A 20,752-nucleotide genomic window follows, 5' to 3' on the forward strand; every position below is an offset into this window, starting at 1 on the left:
GATGTCAAATAGATACAGTGAAGTAAAAAGTACATTACTTCCTTCGAAGTGTAGTAAAGTAAACTTTAAAATAAGTACTGAAGGACGAATTGTACAATAAAAGTACCTGAGTAAATGTACAGTTACTTTACAAAACTGAATATTATCCTTTTTCAGATTGCTGATATGCATTTTTAACGAGTATTTAACTACATTAATAGATAATCTAATCTGATTGGTTCGGCCGTCACCTCTACTTCCGGGGTGCCATTGAAAGGACTTCTTCACCACGTGTGAGGACCGAAGGAGCACTTATTTCAAATAAAAAACACTTAAATAATTGGCCCTCAAGCTTAATAAACAACCTCCACAATGCTAAGCTAAGTAGATAATATATGGAATAATTGAGCAATGTATGCCAAATTAATGCCAACGAAACTTGGGTTACATTTTATCAGCTAACCTTGAATTTTAGCTGTTAATGTTACTTATTTTTTCCGTTACCAGGTTTGAGTTTTATAACAGAATTGTACAGTGATAATGTTAAAACGACTTTAAAAACAAATAAAAACCTAGAAATGTACAGTTTTTTTCTGGAATTAAAGTGCTACTTATTATATTATTTAAAATAACAATAACTAGATATATAATGGAGTTTAGTGTATTATCTTTTTGCCAAATAAAGCAGCAGTGACAGTACAATTAACAACTTAAAAGCATGTTTTACAACTAGTGCACATGCTTATAAGTCAAGCCACAGACTGCTATGTTTATAATGGAGTCTGGTGGGGAAAAAGGACTGAACCGACATGTTTCGGTGTTAACTTTGCATCATCCAGGGCCATAATGGGGGAAGAAGATATTCATTTTGACCGGATAAGCGGTCGATATGTCCCGGCTGCAGCCCGGTGTCCTGTCCTGGAAATGTCCCTAGAGAGAAAGAAGATCGTCCGAGAGGAGCTGGAGTAACAGTAAGCCACGGTTAGGACTGGAAACAGCGGGGAACCACCTTCAGAATAAAAGAGCAAAGGATGTCAGTGCAGAGAAGAAGGGAAGGGAAGGATTATAAATAGTATCCATTTACCCCAGATTGTAGTTTTTCCTTTTCAAAAGAGTATAATACTAACTAATCATGAATGCATTTCCTTGGGAACAATTAAGGTTGACTATATATAGAAAAAAAAGAAAAACTAATCCATTAGAATAATCCTAGTAGTTGGGTCCCTTGTCTCTGTACTACAGTCATGGTAATTGTAATTCCACATTTTTCTTCTTGTTTGATAGTACAAGGAAAACAATTGGGGTCAAATTCCAACAAGATTAAAAACTGAAATATCCAATCAACTACAGTTTCCTTTATTTTATTTTGAAGCACTAATTTGTGCAGACAGTGGATTATAGAAGAATTTATTTATTAATAAAATCAAATAATTAAATGTGTAATTAATATAAAATACATGTAATAGGTTTGAAATACTCTAAAGTGCTACAAGTTTGGGTACAAACTGCTTTAGGGCTGCAATTTAAGATAAATAACATTTTTAATTAATCTCCATATTGTCTCGATTAATTAAGTCTATAAAATGTGAAAAATTGTGAAAAGATGCCATTCATAATTTCTTAGAGCCCATTGTGATGTTTACAGTTTGCTTGTTTTGTCAAACTCAAAGATATTTAATTAACTATCAGATATGACAATTCAAAACTGCAAATCTTCACACTTGAGAAGCTGGAACAAGAAATTGTTTGACATATGTGGTTAAAAAATAAGTTGTTTTTTAAATTGACTGAGTATTTACTTGTATATATTTTACATTTTTTAGTTCATCATTTTTTGTCTGGAAGTTTGTGGAAAACTAAAGTGCTGCAACCCACGTTGGTTAAATGTAGTTTTATTTTGAATGATGTGACAGGAAGTGTCTTGTATTCCCTGCAGCTTGACAGTGATGGTGAGAGGAGAGAGCGGTGGTGACTGTGCACATCGGGGCTTAAATTAAAGAGGAATGCATGGAGATCTCAGACAGCTGGAGGCAACATTCATCTCCTCACCTGAGTCCAGCGTGTCCCGTCTGAAGCCAGGTGAGTCCAACTGTCCTCCAGGCTGCTGTTTGTCTCAGTGCCCTCTGTGCAGTGTCTCATTCAGCCACCAGCTGTACTGCAGGTGCACCAGGTTACCTAAAGTCTATGTTAACTTCTCTATCAGCAGGGAAGCACCTGCATTGATGCACAGAGGAATTCACTTTAAATGCATTTTTCAAACCACACACAGTAGTATTTATTCAGTTTGAACTCTTTAAATTAGTTTTTTTGAAGCATCAATTGTTATTTTGTAATTCGGAGACAGATAAAAGACAAAGAAGGAACCAATTCTTTGAGATGTGATTTAATAACGACACAAAAAGTGTTTCTTTGATGTAGGACATGTGTCTTCTGATCAGTGTGTCTTCATTGCTCTCATCTGAAGCTGCAGCTCCTTAGGTTCTCAGACGGATTTAAAGTCCTTGTCCAAGGACAACACTCTGAAGTGACAGTCCCTCTCTAATGGAGCTTTAATTAAGTGTTTCTCTGCTGGACACTGGTGCTAATTTGTCCCCCCTGATACTGATTAAGTATAAATGTGATGCAATATTAAACAAATCAAAATAAAACCTCAGTTTCAGGTCTGTAGGGCCCAAAGGTTTAGTAAAATATACATTTTTAAATTCCCTTTATTATTAAATCAAAATGATATGGTGTTATCATGTTGTGAATGTGGAGTTATGATAGATAATATATCATTTATCACTGATACTGTGTGATGTCACATATTTATTGTATGAATTAAGGAAAACAATTTGTTGGTTCTTGACCTTGGAAACAGCAGTTGGCAGAACAATCTCACCTCTGGATCCATTTTGTAGCTCTTCTGGAGCTCTCAGTTGCACCACATGATCTTTTTTCAGCAGATCATTTTTGCCTAGTTGTCATGGAGATGTAGATTTTTTATTTGTTTCTGAGACTTTTCTGTCTTAAAAGTTGAAAGTGAAAAGTTCAAGTTAATTTTTGGAACAGCAGTTGAGAAGCAGAATGAAGTTTCAATATCAACTTTGAAGAAGATACACATGATATTTTATCTAAAAACAAAGGCTTTCTTTTTAAAATCCATCCATCTTCCGTAACCTGCTTATCCAGTTAAGGGTCGCAGGGGTGCTGGAGCCGATCTCAGCTGTCAATGGGCGAAGGCAGGGTTCACCCTGGACAGGTCGCCAGTCTGTCGCAGGGCTGACATATATAGACAGACAACCATTCACACTCACATTCACACCTACGGGCAATTTAGAGTCTTCAATGCACCTAAGCTGCATGTCTTTGGACTGTGGGAGGAAGCCGGAGAACCCGGAGAGAACCCACGCTGACACAGGGAGAACATGCAAACTCCACACAGAAGGTTGTCCAGCCCAGGAATTGAACCCGGGCCCCTCTTGCTGTGAGGCGACAGTGCTAACCACTACACCACCATGTAGCCTCTTTTTAAAATGATATATGAAAATATCTAACATTGTGTGGCCTCAATATGTTTGTCTTCCATTTGTTAAAGTGACTACAAGGAACTTTCATTTAGTGTTGATTGTGGCGGTCCCTGTGGACTAAAGTGGTAGTGTTTCTGTAGCACCAGACTCCCTTTAGAAAACCTCTCATTTTACTGCAGCAGGGTCTGACAGTCTGCCACACTCAGTCCTGGTTCTGGTTCTCCTGTGCCTCCCTTCCCTTCAGCGGGTCCAGCAATATGGTCTGGGTCTCCAGCAGCGTGGTGTTGGCTCCCAGAGAGGAGAAGCTCTGCTCCTGGAGGAGGAGGAGACGCTGATGCTGCTGGGAGCTGAGCTCTCCTCCTCCCTCCGGAGCTCCGACTGCAGGTCAAAGGTTGCAGTGAAGCCGGATCTGGGTCTGTCCACTGTGGACTGGTCTCTACTGGATCTGAGTCTGTCCACGGTGGACTGGTCTCTGCTGGAAACTAGAAACTAGTGAAAAAGACTCATAAAAGTTTCTAACAGCACACAAAAACAAAATCTAACTACTTGCTTTATCTGACTAACAATCAAAAACCCAAAGATATTAAGTTCAATATTATATAAGAGAAAAGAAAAGCATAAACTTTTCATAAATTGAGAAGCTGGAATCCGATAAGAATTGGGATTTTTGTTAGAATTTTTTTTTATATTTTCTCAGACTCTCCCTCTTCCTTCTCTTACTTCAGGGAGCCTCCTCTTCCTCCTGCTGAGCCAGCTGCATCATGGGAGGTTCCTCCTCCTCCCTCGTTGAAGAGGCTGATGGTGATGATGCTGCACCCCGGGGTGCCGCTCTGCCCCCCTCCCCCATTATGGGATGTCTGAGGAGCAGCCAGAGCGCCTCCATCCCTCGGCAGCTTCCCCGACCCGGCCGGCACCGAGAGCGCAGGTAAGAGACGGCTCTGGACCAATCAGAAACAAGATACCTGAGAAACAGTTAAGGGCTCTGGGCCAATCAGAAACAAGATACCTGAGAATGGTCGAGTCAATAAGCTCTTTTACAGCTGACGTCATCAAAAATATGCAAATATATCAGATCATATAATCATCAGATCGTGACTATCAGTCTTATGCGTCTGTGGTTTGGTTTTGGCCGTCGCCATCTTGTTTTTTTGCATCCAGAAGTGACATGAAGTGAAAACAAACTGTGAAAGAGTTAAAGTTGTAAGATGAAAACATGGATTAACTCCCAGATCTGACAACGCTAAAGCATACCCTGCTCTACGGTCTATTTGACTCTAAATTTACCATAATTTACTAAATGAACATCATGCTGTATTGAAGAAGACTTGAAACTAGAGATTGAGACCATAAACTTATGTTTACAATGTTTACTGAGGGAATAAATCAAGAGAGAAGTAGAGTCATTTTCTCATAGACTTCGATACAACCAGAGGAGTCGCCCCCTGATGGACAGTAGAGAGAATGCAGCTTTAACACATGAAGCTTCGACTTCCCTTTACAGAACCAGAGGTTGTCTCCTTATTGATCTGTGATTCAGTCATTCTGGCTTTCTCTCCAGAATTCCATCAAAATAACTAATAAATAAACGTTTCTTTGTAAAGTTTATCAAACCAACAATATCAAATCACAGGTTTGAAGGCCACATGAGGCAGCCAGTCTTGTTTGTCTGTTAACTCTACATGTATAAACGAGAGATCATGATGATTTATTTGTCATTACTCGTCACATACAGAACCCTACAGCTGGAGTGGATGTTAAAATTTATATTCCACACTTAGAGGGAATCCAGGACCCCAGAATGTGGCCATGAATATTTCATGAATCGTTGGATATAAAGTAAACCTCAGCCTCCCTCTTATGAATTATTACTGCGTCTCTGTCTAATGTGCTGTGTTTATAAAGTCTCCTCTGCTGCCACACGGTCACAGCCTCCATCAAGAGTCCAGTTACTCTGACAGGAAACGTAACGCCACCGGGGGAATCCCCGAAGACCGGACCGGAGACCAGAGTCTGGAAGAGATTTAGAATCATTACGTTTGATGCACTGAGATGAAACAGTGACATAAAATAAAATGAGATTAGATTTAACTTTATTAATACTGAAGGAGATTATTAACAGAAGAATAGCAAAAAACAATAGAATAAAAATGTAAATATATATAAACAATAGAATAACAAATGTTACGTTTAAAAGAAGTAATTCTGACACCAATGCAAAATAGAATAGAATTAAGAGTAAGGTAAATAAATACAATAAAGAATTCAACTAAAATTAAAAAAAGGAAATTTCAACAACACTTATATAATATTTTATGTGATTTCACTTATTATCTTATAAAATAAAGTGAGAAAGATAAATAAACAAAAGTAAAATACTAATACAAATTCTGTAGCAAAAGTAAAAAAGTATTTCTCTTTCATTCATTTTCTTTCTTACCTTTTAAGTTCGGAATTAACGTTTAAAAACAGCTTTATTTATTATTCAACATTAAATTAAATACATAAAACTTGGAGACTCTCTTCAGTTATTAGTTAAACTTTGAGTAGGTTTTATTAGTGTATTTTGTAGGAAGTCTGTAAAAACATTCATTAATATCCACCAATCTTTAGAAGAACTAGCTTCCTGCATCAAAAAAAACACCTGAATCTTCAGGAACCCGCTCAGGTCGAACTGAGCTGGAAGGTTTTCCAGCTCGATGCCAAAGAAACTAAAATGTGGGCCAGGCCTCCACACAGACGTCCCAGAGGTCCAGTCTGAACTCCACACAGATAATCTGGATCTGTTTCACAGCCTGAGAACAACCAGGAACTCAAATCTAAGATGTGTTTCTACCAAATTCAGTGTTCGAACACTCTGTAGACTGATCTTAGTGGTAGTGAAGTAAAACACATAAATAATATATTATATATCAGTCTGTGAGAAACCGTTTATGTTACTGTAGAGCAGCTTCTTGTATCATTTCCATTTTCATGCATTTAAATTTTCTCCTCCAAGCCACCACATGGTACAGAAAATGTTAATATCCATTTATATTTGGATCTTTCCGCTCTTCTCTTCCTTTTCTCCCTCTCGAGATTTTACAGTTACATAAAACCAGAGTTCAGCTGAAGACAGCTCTCATATTTTTCACATTATACCTGCTATCATCAGATATTTGTGGTCGTTATTAAAACAATGAGTTTGACCGTAATGTCCATAACTTCCTAGACCACAGGGTTTATCTGCTCGGAGGTTTTTAAATTTAGATTTCCACGTCTAAAACTAAAATCATAATAATACAAGTAATGGATCATTTGTACAAAAGTCTTTATAGAAAACCATAAAAAATATATATTTGACACTTTCTGTTAAAACCTGGTATTTGTGCACAGTGTCATATAAAGATCAGTATCAGCATTATATTATGTGTAGACTTAGATTCCAGTGGCGAATGCATAGTGTTGTTGTCGACTCTTGTAAAATAACTTTATTTATGCTGACAAATCTGGAGAGTTCTAGTCATAAAAGAAAGTTTATTTAATAAAAACAGACTTACTCATTTAATCTGATGAATCACTTTATTCAAAAGTAAAGGAGTTTTAAGGAGTTGTGATTATTTTATTTTAAGGGAGGGTGGGCTCAGCTTTTTGATGATAGGGGGACTTCAAAGTAAAAGGTTGGTAACCACTGTACTATATGATGTATAAATACTCTGACTGAGGTGTTGTGTTCTCCATCCAGTTTCTCCTCGGGCTCGATGCCCCTTCAGAGGACCCAGTGGGCTTGTGTCTGCTGTACGTTCCTGAACGCAGCCGGCGCCCCTCGCTGCTCCATCTGTGAAGCCCCCCGACGAAGACCAGAGGCCCGGTGGACGTGGCAGGGGACCGGCAGGGAGGACAGACGCTGGTCCTGTCCGCACTGCACGCTGTCCAACCCCGCCGACCGCACGGCCTGCTCGCTGTGCGGCTACTCCGGCGCTCTGGACCGACCCCGGGGGGGCTCGTCTGAAGAACGGCCCCCCCTCGGCGCTCCAGCAGCTGCTCCGGACCCCTGAGGCCAGAGGACGCCGTCATTAAGAGCCTGGTTTGGGAGTGTTTGAGGTGCACGCTGCAGAACACCCCGACCTCCATGTCCTGCTCGGCTTGTGGCGGACCACGCAAACTGTCCCTTCCCCTGATCCCCGCCGATGCTCTGTTCATACCGGAGGAACAAACCGGAGTAGGACAGCCTGAGCCTGCAGCGGGGGCTGTCCTTGTCCATAACCACCGGAGGAGAGAGTTTACCGGTGGAAGCTTCTCATCCACACACAAACTCCTCATTGCTCCTCTCCTCAGGTCATCACAATCCTCTCCCCTGCAGCCGCAGAGAGGTGCCTCCTCCAGAAGGTTGCCTCAGTCAAACTCCCACCTTGAGTGCTTCTCCATCAACGCTCGCCGTTTCACTTCTCGCCGCCCAACCAGAGCTTCCGCCCGGCAGACGGCTCAGCATCCTCAAGGAGGAGATGTCGCCGCTGTCTCCTGCTCCGGATGCCTCCGCATCGTTCCCACCGTGCGTCGTCGCCGCCGTTACCAGCTCAGAGGAGTGGGCGTGTCCAGCCTGCACCCTCATCAACAGGGTCAAAGCCAAACACTGCCTCGCCTGCCACACGCCGCAGCGACACGCCACCCAGCTGCAGCTGGCGGCGGCCACGAAGAGGAAGGAGAGCATGCTGGTGGAGGAGCTGCGACAAAGTGACGAGGGAGAGGCCAAGCAGCTGTGGGAGAACATCGTCAGCTTCTGCAGAGAGGTTTGTGCACTGTAGTATATAATTTGATATCAAATGATAAAGGAAGATGTCCTGGTCCGTTGATGCAGTTTCAACAATTTCTTTATTGAATCAATGCATCTGAAGTCATTCTGCACAGAATGGAGCCCATACAGAGATTCAGCATGGACTGAGGCTCTCAGCCTTCAGTCTGAACAAAGTATAGCAGAATAGGATAAAATACACTACAGCACCTTTAAGTTCACTGTGTTACAAAAAAAGCTACTTTCTTGACGTGCAAAATTATCTTTTAAATGTTCCAACATCATATGTGTAATTCATGGCACAATTCAAACAAGATCAAAAATATATTTCTCTCTCTTGTTGACTATTGTACATAGCTTTTCATAAAATAAGGTCCAGGAACGGGACTTCTCCTCTCTATGGACCTCATAGTAAAGCAGGAGACATCTCGTGTCCCGCAGTTAAACAATACTTGGATATTCATAGTTCATAGTTGTTTTTTTGTGATGAAGAAGGAGATGATGCAATTTTAAGACGTTTTTAAACAGTATTTAAAGTTTCAAGTTAATCACAAATCTAATCGGCTCGTATCAAATGCACAACAATCAAGAAGCATCGATGTCAAAGGAAATGTTAAATATGTATTTTTTTTTTAAATGACACAAATAAAAACAATATCTCGCATTATTATATATTTATATTGAAATGTAAAAACAGTAAAAAAAATATTGGAAAAGTATTTTGTTTCGTCATCAAACTCAATGGTGTTGTTTGAAGCTGTAGTCGTGCTTTTATGTCTTTAAAGATGTCTGGAGCTGCTCTTTAAATTAAAACAGAACACCAGATGATGGAGCTTTCAAGTCACTGTGAGAGAAGACGTGACAAAAATATAATTTTAGCTCCATGATAGTTAACCGTACAGTATAAAAAACCCATGACTTTTCGAATCAGAAGCATCTGAGATAATCAAAGCTAAACTCATAACTTTAAGTAAATTACAATCCATATCATACAGTGAACTTCTCATCCACTCACAGTAAACCTCTGTTCCAGAAGCATCTTCTAGAAACACAGTATCCTACTACATTATTTGTTCTTTTTATTTGTATTCAACCAGGAAAATAAAAGTCTATTTTTATCAGTAGTCTGGAAAAGATAAAACAAACAAATACCAAGTTATAAACAGAAGAGTAAACATAAAATCATGATTTGCTTTTCTAATACAATCTTTCAAAAGATTTTGTTTTAAAAAGCAACTTAAAACAACCCATGATAAAACCATACACATAATCAAAAATCCTCTAAATTAATTAAAATGATGAAACTTTCCCTGAACTCACCTGAGGTTGTTCCTGTGATTTGATTGGCACGTTCCCAGAACACCGTGACGTTTGTGGACGACAGCTTCCCTCCAGGTCCGAAGTCCGTGGGCTTCCCGTCGGACGACAGCGTCCAACATCGCGTCAGGAAGTGGTTTCGTCCGCAGGAAATCAACTGCTGCAACTCCAGAGACCGCGCCGTGAAGTGGTCCGTTTTCCGCACGCTCCGGCCGTCAGACATCCTGCAGGGACTTCTGGGTAACTGCTGGTGAGCCCGGGCTACAGGAAAGACAGATGTGGCACAAACAAATATTCCTTTTTGTATACTTTCCTTATTAGATTTTCAAGAAACACAAACGATACATAACTAATCAACTCCACTAACTTTCCAAGTTTGTATGTTCACGATCATACTTTTCAAATAGTTCTTCTTTTCCATTAATAGAATAGTTAATTATTTGAAGGATATACCTGCAGACAGTTACCAATACTTAAAAAAATAAGCAAAGATCATAGGCCTACTTGACAAAACCTGTTACATATATAAAAACATATAAGATAATAAAAAATGTTTAAAATAAAATGTATAAAATAAAAATGTATAAGATAAAAAAATGTGTAAGTATAAGTAAAAACATAAGAATATAAAAATGTATACAATAAGATAAAAACATCTTAAAATACTTTTACTTTGAATGCAGGACTTAAACTTGTAACATTAGTATTTAAACATATGTACATATTAACAAATATCTTTACTTTATAGTAAAACAAGGTTTACTTATTTAAGGGATCTAAACACTTCTTCCACCTCTGTTTAATATTCAGAAGATAAGATGATTAATACAGTGTGAAATAATAATCTGTATTACTTTAATACTTCATTCACAGAGATAAAGTGCACTGAACAGGTGACCCTGAGAGGTTTGTACCTGTGTTCCTTTAAACTCCGGATGGATCCAGTTATTCTGTGTATGATGAATGTTTCGGAGAACAGGTTCCTGAGTGCCCTGGCTGTTCTGGCCGAACGTCCCGAGCTGGTGGAGAAGGTGATGGTGACGCGCTCGCTGTGTGCAGAAGGAGCCTATCAGGTGCGTCTGTGCAAAGACGGCCGATGGACCACGGTGCTGGTGGACGACATGCTGCCGTGTGACGACAACGGACACCTCCTCTTCTCTCAGGTGAGACGTTTGATTCTGAACGCTCACATACATACATTTTCTCGTAGCAATCGGGAGTAAATATGTAACGCAAGCTTTATTTAAGGCCCCCGTTGGTTCATTACAAGGTGGAGTTCAGCTTGTGTCCCTGTGATGGGTTTCATAAGCTCAGTCAGCTTTTTAGATTTTAAACTAAATTCAACACTTGTTGAAGTCCCACAATGTGTGTGAATCTTTATGAGGTCACCTTTTGGTTTGAAGTCATCGTTTTGGCATTTTGTATTTCAGCCGTCATTCTCTTGGTCTTTGTCCGTCACCATCTTGGTTTTCGTCTTTGCCTTTATGGGGTTAGGCCGTCGCCATCATGGTTTGGGCCGTCCCAATCTTAGTTTTGGGCAGTCGTCATCTTCGTTTTTAACCATCACCAGCTTGGTTTTGGCTGAAACTATCTTGCTTTTCATCCATTGGCATCGTGGTTTTAGTCTTTGTCCTTGTTTTTTTTTGTCCTTCAACATCTTGGTTTTAGTCAATCACAATCTTGGTTTTCATCTGTCACCATTGTAATTTTTGTCTTTGCCATTTTGGTTTTTGTCCGTCGCCATTATGGTTTTTGTCTTTGCTATCATAGTTTTTGGTCGTCACCATTGGTTTTTGTCCATCACCATCGTAGTTTTTGTCCTTGCCACCTTGGTTTTCGTCAGTCAACATCTTGGTTTTCATCCGTTGCCATCTTGGTTTTTGTCTCTGCTATCAATCTTTTTTGTCTGGTGCCATCTTGGTTTTCGTCTGTCACCATCTTGGTTTTGGCCATCGCCATCCAGCTTTTGGCTCTTCCTCTTTATGGTTTTGGTCCGTCAACCTTCACGGTTTTGGGGAGTCGCCATATTGTTTTCTTTACCTTACCATCTTGGTTTTTGGATTTCCGGATTCAATGATGTTCTAAAAAACAAACGGATAAAATCATTGCTTGTTGCTCTGGCGGGGCGGGGGAACCAACAACATAGTGATGGGGAAATACTGCTCTTTAATCTCTGAGTGTGCAGCATTGCTGTTCCTCTGCTCATCATTAGAAGTGATTTTTAACCTGTTGTACAGGAGGAAATGAATTCCTTCCTCTTCCCTCTCCAGGCCCAGAGGAAGCAGCTCTGGGTGGCTCTGATTGAAAAGGCGCTGGCCAAGCTCCACGGCTCCTACTTTGCTTTGCAGGCCGGTCGTGCCATCGAGGGCCTCTCCACGCTGACGGGGGCGCCCTGCGAGTCACTGGCCCTCCAGGTCAGTGCCACCAACCCAAAGGAGGAACCCATCGACACCGACCTCATCTGGGCCAAGATGCTGAGCTCCAAGGAAGCAGGGTGAGTGTCGGGAGGAGGATCGTTCTTCATTTTCTGCTAAAAATGAGTCCTAACGCTTTATTTTTTTGTGCTGCTAGTTTCCTGATGGGGGCGTCTTGTGGAGGTGGAAACATGAAGGTGGATGACGCGGAGTACGAGTCCCTGGGTTTACGTCCACGACACGCTTACTCTGTCCTGGATGTGAGGGATGTAGACGCTCACAGGTGAGGACTCAAGTCTGTTTTGTCTCCAAGGAAATGTACAGGTAGATAAAGTGACACTGCACCCCACGTCTCAAATCTTTGGAGTGTCACCTTTTTATATCCAGTTTGTTACCATTGTACCAATATAAAGCCAAAGATAGGGATAGATTCTGCTGTAAAAAAATTGTATTAATTGTAAATGATTCTGCTTTCCATCCCTCAAGATAACACAAACTTTTTAAAGCTGCACTTCGAGTAAGAATGGAACAATCTGACTTTTCCTCTCCAGATACAGATATCCAAACTTGGCTATATGTCATCACAAGTGCACTATTTCTCTCAAATTTAGATCTACAGAGTGGAGTCACAGTTTCATTTCAGCGGGTGTTTGCCTGGTTGAGACATTCTAACAGAGGTTGAATATGTATTTTTCTGGATTTACTAAAGTCACGCTATTCAAAAGAAAGACCATGGTGGAAAAAGAAACATGATTTTAGCTTTTTCATATTTGCAGAAATATAAATGGCATTAGATAAAGAGTCGCTTCACGAAATCTGAATATATTTCTACTAAATTTAGATTTTTTTTAAAGAGTGGAATCTAATGCATTCTGTAAAACACAACTTATTGGAAACAGTTGTACACCTTCAGTCTATTCAGGCTTGTTAATGCATCATTTTGAGATTTAATTGTTTTAGGCCGTCTCATTTCTGCTTCCTTTGTTTTTTTTAAGGTTACTGCAGCTGAGGAACCCGTGGGGTCGATTCTCCTGGACTGGACCCTGGGCCGACGACTGGCCCAACTGGCCTCCACACCTGAAGAGGGGGTTGTGCGCCCAGCGAGCCGAGGACGGCCTGTTCTGGATGGACTTCTGGGATTTCATCAGGTAGATCAGGAGTCAAGGCTGCACTTTAGAACGGTGTGATCTACTACACTTGTTTACATTCACTGATGTAGTCAGTGATGTCACCTATTGGTTTGTGGACTGGCGTTTTGAAGCTTGGAGTTAGCATTTTTGCAGTCGCCATCTTGGTTTTTCTTTGTGGTTTTTGGTCTTCAACATCTTGTTTATTGGTCATCACCATCTTGTTTATTAGAAACCAGAAGGGACACCAGAAGATGGAGCCAAGTGAACCAAATGCTTAATAAGACATTAACAGACCAAAGTTTTACAATAAATTTACAGGAAGGAAAACACACTGAAAGGGTTATATTTGTTGGACAAAAACAAGGATAACTCCAGACAAAGCCATGGTGTCGACCTGTCAGTGTGTAGCCCAGCCCTAAAGCATACCCTGCTTTATGGTCCATTGACTCTAAATGGGCCATAATTTACTAAATGAACATCATGCTGTATTGAAGAAGACTTGAAACTAGATGTTGAGACCATAAAGTCATGTTTACAATGTTTACTGAGGGAATAAATCAAGAGAGAAGTAGAGTCATTTTCTCATAGACTTCTATACAACCAGAGGAGTCGCCCCCTAATGGACAGGAGAGAGAATGCAGCTTCAACACATGACTTTACTTTAAAGAACCATAGGTTGCTGCTAGATTATTTAATTAATGAAAGAATAAATATGTGTTGATGCGTTCACTAATGTCTCTGAGTGTGTGTTTGACCCCATCAGGTACTTTGACTCCGTGGATATCTGTAAGATTCATTCAGACTGGCAGGAGGTCCGAGCGCCGGGTGTTTTCCCCCGAGGAGCCGACGTCCCGGTGACGGTGGCGTCCCTCACAGTGATGGAGAGAACGGCCATGGAGCTGGCTTTGTTCCAGCAGGGCAGCCGGTACGACAACGCTGAAAAAACCTTCTCACTGTTACTTATTAAAGAATGAAAGAAGACAATCACTGCAGGAAAGTCTGGCTGAAGATCCCTCCAGGACAAAATACTTTGCAAGGATTAGTAATTTATGTCTGACATTGCTTCTCATAGGAGAGTTGGAATACTTTTTATTTATATTCTTAAAATAACTTCTCCTACCAGAAATCCAGAATTTAAAGTCCTGGATATCTGCAAACTTTCTTCCTATTAATAAGAATAAAGTTGCAGAGTTTAGCCTCCTTTCTGTCTCCTCGCTTTGGCATCTCAACCCTGAAAGACTTTAGTAGACATAACATCACGCAAATCTATTGTCAAGTTTAAAAATTTCAACACAAAATACTCAAATTTGCATCTTTGCATTAACTTTGTATACAATTCCGGTGGACGAAAAGGTTTGCTCTGGGTTTGGTTTGAACACACAATAAGAGTCACATTTGATTCAACGTTGAACATATTGGTCCTCACATTTTAAATACTGAGCTTCCAAGCTAAATAGAGTATGAATATATTATATTAATATTCTCTCTTCTTTTATTGTTTCTGCATGTTTGTAAAGGGTAAATAATACATAACTTTGTCATTTTAATCTTATATTCTGATTTTAGGGTGACTTTGTAACATCTGTAAAGGAATACACATAATGATAGTGATGTTTTATTAATGTTCAATGTCCCTACCAAATAAAAATAAATTAAATAAATGAGTCAACCATAATGCCATGAGGTAAGAAAGACTATTAAAGATGGCTGCATAAACTAAACTTGTCTCCTGCGTCCTCAGGCGGTGGGACACGGCGGAGAGCCACCTGTTGGATCTGTGCGTGTTGTTGTTCCGGGTCTCCTTCGACAGCTCGGGGACGCCGGCGCTCGGCCGTCTGCTGGCTCACAGCCGGCGCTCGGTGAGGAGGTTTGTGAGCTGCGACGTGATGCTGGAGCCGGGAGAATACGCCGTGCTCTGCTGCGCCTTCAACCACTGGCACAGCGCCACCGCCCAGGGGACGAGTAAGAGCGCAGACATCCACCAATATTCACCTGTTTTTATAGTCTAAATATGCAGTGGAACCAGTTCAACTAACTGCAAAAAACAGGTTATTTTACTGACCTTTACTTCTTAAATTAAACTAAACTCTCCAACAGCAATGTGTAAATAAAATGAATGCAGTCGCCTCATAATTAACTTTTCATTAGTAATCAATACTAATAATACCGATAATGTTTTTTGTCCATCACCATCTTGGTTTTTGTCTTTGCCAATTTGGTTTTTGGTCGTCACCATCTTTACCTTAAAAAACTGTATTAATTACCGTTTCTTTACCATTCATTTTTTTGTTATAATTTGTTTTTTTTATTTAGACATTTTTGGAATTATATATAAAAAAAATCTTTAGTCAAATTTTTTAATAATTTCTGTTGTTTTTAATGTTCCCTTTTTTGCATCTGTATTTTTGTAGTTTTTTTTTATCTTTTCTGAAATACATTTTATTGCTCCTTATTTAATATAAAGTGTGCTGTATGTAAAATAAATATTATTAATATATATATAGTTTAGTTTCCTTTCACAGGGAACATATAAAGAATAACTTCCAAATTTATGATTTGCAAGTTTTTTCTCGTAAATTTCTGAGGTTGTTTTTCATGTAAAGTTACTTTATTTTAAACTCTTTTCTCTCAATATTTACATCCCTCCCCTGCTCCATATATATATTTTATTTTTTTTACCTACAATGGTCGTGATAATGTGCGTATTCCTTCAGATGGGCTTTTATTGTAAAGTTTGAAGGACATTTAAATCTGTTAATAATCCTCCGTTGTGTCCATTCAGCGAGCGGCGGCCGCTCAGAGGAGCCCGGTTACATGCTGGCGGTCTACAGCTCCAGACTGGTGATGGTGGAGCAGGTCACAGCCTCCAACACCACCATCGCCGATGCCGTCATCCAGCTGATGGAGACCAAAGGAGAGAGACACGAGGTAACATCCACTCCGTCTTCCTCAGTCTGCAATATGTGACCAAGTATTGTTTACCAGGTGATGGTGTTTAGTTGGTGAATCCATAGTAAAGATGCCGTTTGGAAGAAGTTTTCCTTTATCCTCTTACTTCTTCAGATAAACAAACTCTTTAAAAAGCCTCTTGGATCAGCTGGAAAATGCACCGTCACAAAGCTGAAAACAGGCTGTTCATCTGATGCTTTTATAGAATATGATGCATTGATGTAGAATAAACTAGTTAAAAACATGCAACATACACATTAATGCAGCAGTAATATTAATCCAGAAACATCAGTTATAATAGTAAAACATTTTTATTTTCACAGTGTGGCAGTAGTACTTTTATTGCAGTAAATTGTACTTCCTCCCTCCTTTAGGGCAGAGAGGGGATGACCTGTTACTACCTGACCCACGGCTGGGCGGGGCTCATCGTCATGGTGGAGAACAGACACCCACGTCATCACCTCCACGTGTCATGTGACTGCAGCGACAGCTTCAACGTGGTGTCGACGCGCTGCAGCCTGAAGACTGTCGACAGCATCCCTCCTCTGCACAGGTTCACATTACTGAGGACACATGAATTAAGACAAGAGAGGACAAAACAAAAAGACTAGATCATGTTTTCATGTTTAATAATATCAACCAAATCTGTGTGATTCTTTATGTTCGGTCGGACAAAAAGAGACCAAGAAAGATACGATATTTAATCAGTAAATAGCTGCTGCCTCTTAAGTTGGCAAATATTTATTTATGCAAATATGATTTACTGAAGTTTTTTTAAAATAATATTTTCAATGCAAAGTATGCACGTCCGTCCAACCACTGCACAGGTACAGCACAAGAACATGTGTGTATATGTATATATATATATATATGTATATATATATATATATATATATATATATATATATATATATATGGATATATGGATATATATGTGTGTGTATATATATATATATATATATATATATATATATATATATATATATACACACACAGTTACAGTTACTGTTTTACCTTCTGTTGAGACAAGTAATTAGTTAAACGATAGAAATACGGCGTTCAGGCTACAAAGTCCACCATGAATTTTGCATTTGCAAGGATCTGATTGGTTCTCATTCCCGTCTAAGACAGTGATGAATAATAACATCAAACATATTTTACATTTAATGCAAAATGCTGCTAAAAACGTGCTTGACCTTAATATGAAAAATAATCTGATAAACTACATGAATATTGTGTTTTTTTATGCTCTTATTGCAGTACTCTTTAATGAAACTTTCCCTCTCAGACAGGTGCTGGTGGTATTGTCTCAGCTGGAGGGAAACGCCGGTTTCTCCATCACTCACCGGCTGGCTCACCGGAAGGCCGTCCAGGCTTCTCTTGGGAACTGGAGTCCCTCGAAGGCAAAACACAGTCCGGCTCTGAGCCCGGAGACCTCTGGTCTGCATCAGCCTCGACCCCTCTGACCCAGAACCACAGATCTGTTTCACATACCACACCTGAGATCTCAACATCTCAACTGTTCAGGAGTTTGTGGAAGAAAACACTTGTTTTTTTCTTAAATGTTGGACTATTTTGAAATGAGACATCATGTTTAGTGAACTGAGTAGTGTTTCAGCTCAGAGTCAGAGCTCCAACAGAAGTTAACACATTCCTCCGCAAAGATTTGTAGAAACAGAATGTTCGGTGAACATGTTATGCACTTTATATTTCACATTTCAGATCACAGCTCGTCTTCAGGTCCAAACTGTCTTAAATGCTCTGGTGATAGACAAGTAGAAGTTATTAACGTTAGTTAGTTGTGTTTGAACTGGCTGCCAAGAATATTCACAGTAATAACAAAACGACGACGCGGAAGTCGGCTTCCAATTCACAGCTTCCCATTCAGGAGTTAAGGGGAAAGTTAAGGGGAAAGTTAAGGGAAACGAGCTGCAGATCCGACCGATTCGCTGTTTTTTGTTGCAAAAGTTTGTTAGACATTTAAGGTAAAGCTATCTATAAAAACCCACTTTGAAATTTTTGGAACCTTTATTCTTCAAAAAACACAATACTTACCTGGTCAAATCTGGATCAGATTATCACAGGGTAACTAGAGAATCTTTAAAATACAATTTCAGATTTGTGAAAACTTAATATTTGTGAAAATGCATAAAAAGGGAGATGTCACTGTTTTTTTTACATCTAGACCACTTCGACCAGGTCCAGATAGAAAATCCTATACTTAGACTGGTCAAATCTAGGTTAGATGAACCCAGATATGCCAGAGACTCTTTAAAACACAGGTTCAGATTTGTGAAAACTTTATTATTTTTTAAAAATGAAATAAGGGAGATTATACTGCTTTTTTCACATCTAGACCACATTGGACCAGGTCCAGATCAAAAAACACTTCATTAAGACTGGTCAAATCTGGACTATATTCTCACAGAGAAGTCAAAGGCTCTTTAAAACACAGGTTCAGATTTGTGTAAGCTTTATTTTCTTTAACTTTCCCCTTCAATGCGTAATTGGAAGCTATTTTAATCGTCGTTAACAATCATGGTGTTTATTTATGAATCTTGATACTAAATGTAGAATATTTAAATAAAGTTCAAGCGAGGGGACTGGCTGTATGAAGCATTAGCACTTTATGAACTTTAAACTATGCTGGATTCTGATGTTTTACTTTAAATAGAGATGTTTTTGTGGAGCAAAAATATTTTGTGTTTGTTAATGCAAAACACCATTATTGTTATAAAGAATATATAAACTATGCAAATGTTTGAAACCTGTTATGATGCTTCGTCAATTAAAACATGTTTAGATCTTTATCTTTGACTTATTGAGTTATATTTATGCATGTACAGTACCAGTCAAAAGTTTGGACACACCTTCTCATTGTAGATTAATAATGAAGACATCCAAACTATGAAGGAACACATATGGAATTATGTGGTAAACAAACAAATGCTCAACAAACCAGAATATGTTTTATATTTATGTTTGCACTATAACCTATGCTGCTGTAATCCTGTAAATTCCCCTGCTGCGGGACTAATACTTCCTGTAAGTCGCTTTGGATAAAAGCGTCTGCTAAATGACTGTAATGTAATGTAATGTAATGTAATAAGGATTATCTTATTTTATCTTATTTTATATTCTTCAAAGTAGTTGAATGAGAAGGTGTGTCCACACTTGGTTTTTTTTAATATATATATATAATTTATTTAATAATAATGAATCTATTATTTTGAAAACGTCTTTTTTCCCACAATAAAAACTATCAACTAAAAACTTAAGATTTTCATTGTTGACGTTGGGCGTGTCCTCCGATGACGCGTTTGACGTCACAGACCCAACCAAAACATCTGTTGGCAAGACAACTGGTAGCTAGGTAGCTAGCCACCTAGCTGCATCACAAGAAATAGCTAATTAATAACGTTTTTGATTTGATTACACCGTCAGCTCAGTCAGAGCGGTGAGACAGCAGCTACACAGGTATGTCAGTGGGATGTTTTGATTATGTATCTGTTAAATAATTGATTGATGAAGGTTTGTTAGCTTCAGCTAGACGTCACACAGGTGATGCTAGCTAACATTAGCTAAGTTTAGCAACGATTCACTCAAAACAGCATCTTAAATGTAGCTGAAATGTTGTAAGTCAGGATGTTTGTAATGTCAGCAGTGATGTATGAGAACAATCAATAACGTGTCATCATGTAAATGAGAGGAGAGGACACGCAGTAACGCCAGAAACATCTGTTTTAAGGTGTTTAATGTTCAATAACTCAATCAGCAAGAGACATGCGGGGTTTCCTGTTGGACAGTATCATTAAATACACCCCAACCTCACGGCCCTGATGAGGCAGTAGTATTACAGCCCCCCTCCTCCTGATCCACCTCCACCTCCCCAAAACACTCCCTCACCTGCAGCTCTTAATTACCTCAATAAATTACCTTGAAATGAATAACAAGGCCACTCAGAAATACTGTTTATTTTTATAAAGAAAAAATCATAATTTAAATTCTGTCAATTAACAACAGTAAATGGACTTTTTGCAAGACCTAAAATTACATCAATAAAATGTAAAAGACATTCAATAAATAAAATAAAATAAACACCAGCAATGAACAGTGATTAAAGCATATAAAACAATGGCTGTAACATTATTCCAAAAATAAAACCCAGATTAAAAAGATAGCTCTTTCATTTAATTTTAAAAATATAGAAAGAGGTTTTTATTCTAGCATCCAGAGGCAGATGGTTCCACAGTTTAGGGGCATAAAAACAGAAGGAACATGTAAAAGAAAAGTGTTGGAGGACCTTATTAATCCGGCTGGAGCATAAACAAATAAAGATGTCTGATGTAGGAGGAGCAAGGTTATTTAATGCTTTATTAATCTTCTAAAAGATTGTCTTTGTTTAAGTTTAAACTAAACTAGCTGCAGTTTTCTTATATACTTTTTAGCTAACCCACATTAAACATGGAAAGAGTTTAACAGACTTGATACATGGCTTAATTTAAATGGAGAACAGGCTTTTTTTATTTTATTAATTTAAATAAATGTAATTACTTTTTCAAAACATATACAAAGAAGTCAGTACAAGTATAAATATTTCCAGAGATTTCCAGAAACAACCTGGAGCGGTTGTTGAACACCTTGGCCTTAAATAACATCTATCACAGCCTTAATGTCTCTGTCTGT

The 20,752-nt window shown here is 39.0% G+C and overlaps 1 protein-coding gene across 1 annotated transcript; it reads left to right on the forward strand.

The window, feature by feature from the left end:
• The first annotated feature begins 775 nt into the window (after nucleotides 1–775).
• LOC129098481 (calpain-15-like) lies at nucleotides 776–18,751 on the forward strand. The gene is given in 16 exon segments (XM_054607499.1): nucleotides 776–950; nucleotides 1,916–2,058; nucleotides 4,214–4,413; nucleotides 7,210–7,484; nucleotides 7,487–7,712; nucleotides 7,714–8,254; nucleotides 9,615–9,823; nucleotides 10,553–10,736; nucleotides 11,844–12,067; nucleotides 12,145–12,270; nucleotides 12,983–13,135; nucleotides 13,881–14,042; nucleotides 14,859–15,079; nucleotides 15,900–16,045; nucleotides 16,441–16,619; nucleotides 17,355–18,751. Coding segments are annotated over 14 exon segments (2,988 nt in total). The 5' UTR covers nucleotides 776–950; nucleotides 1,916–2,058; nucleotides 4,214–4,249; the 3' UTR covers nucleotides 17,533–18,751.
• Nucleotides 18,752–20,752: the final 2,001 nt, after the last annotated feature.

This window comes from Anoplopoma fimbria, chromosome 11 (assembly GCF_027596085.1).
Source record: "Anoplopoma fimbria isolate UVic2021 breed Golden Eagle Sablefish chromosome 11, Afim_UVic_2022, whole genome shotgun sequence".
Lineage (NCBI taxonomy): Eukaryota > Metazoa > Chordata > Actinopteri > Perciformes > Anoplopomatidae > Anoplopoma > Anoplopoma fimbria.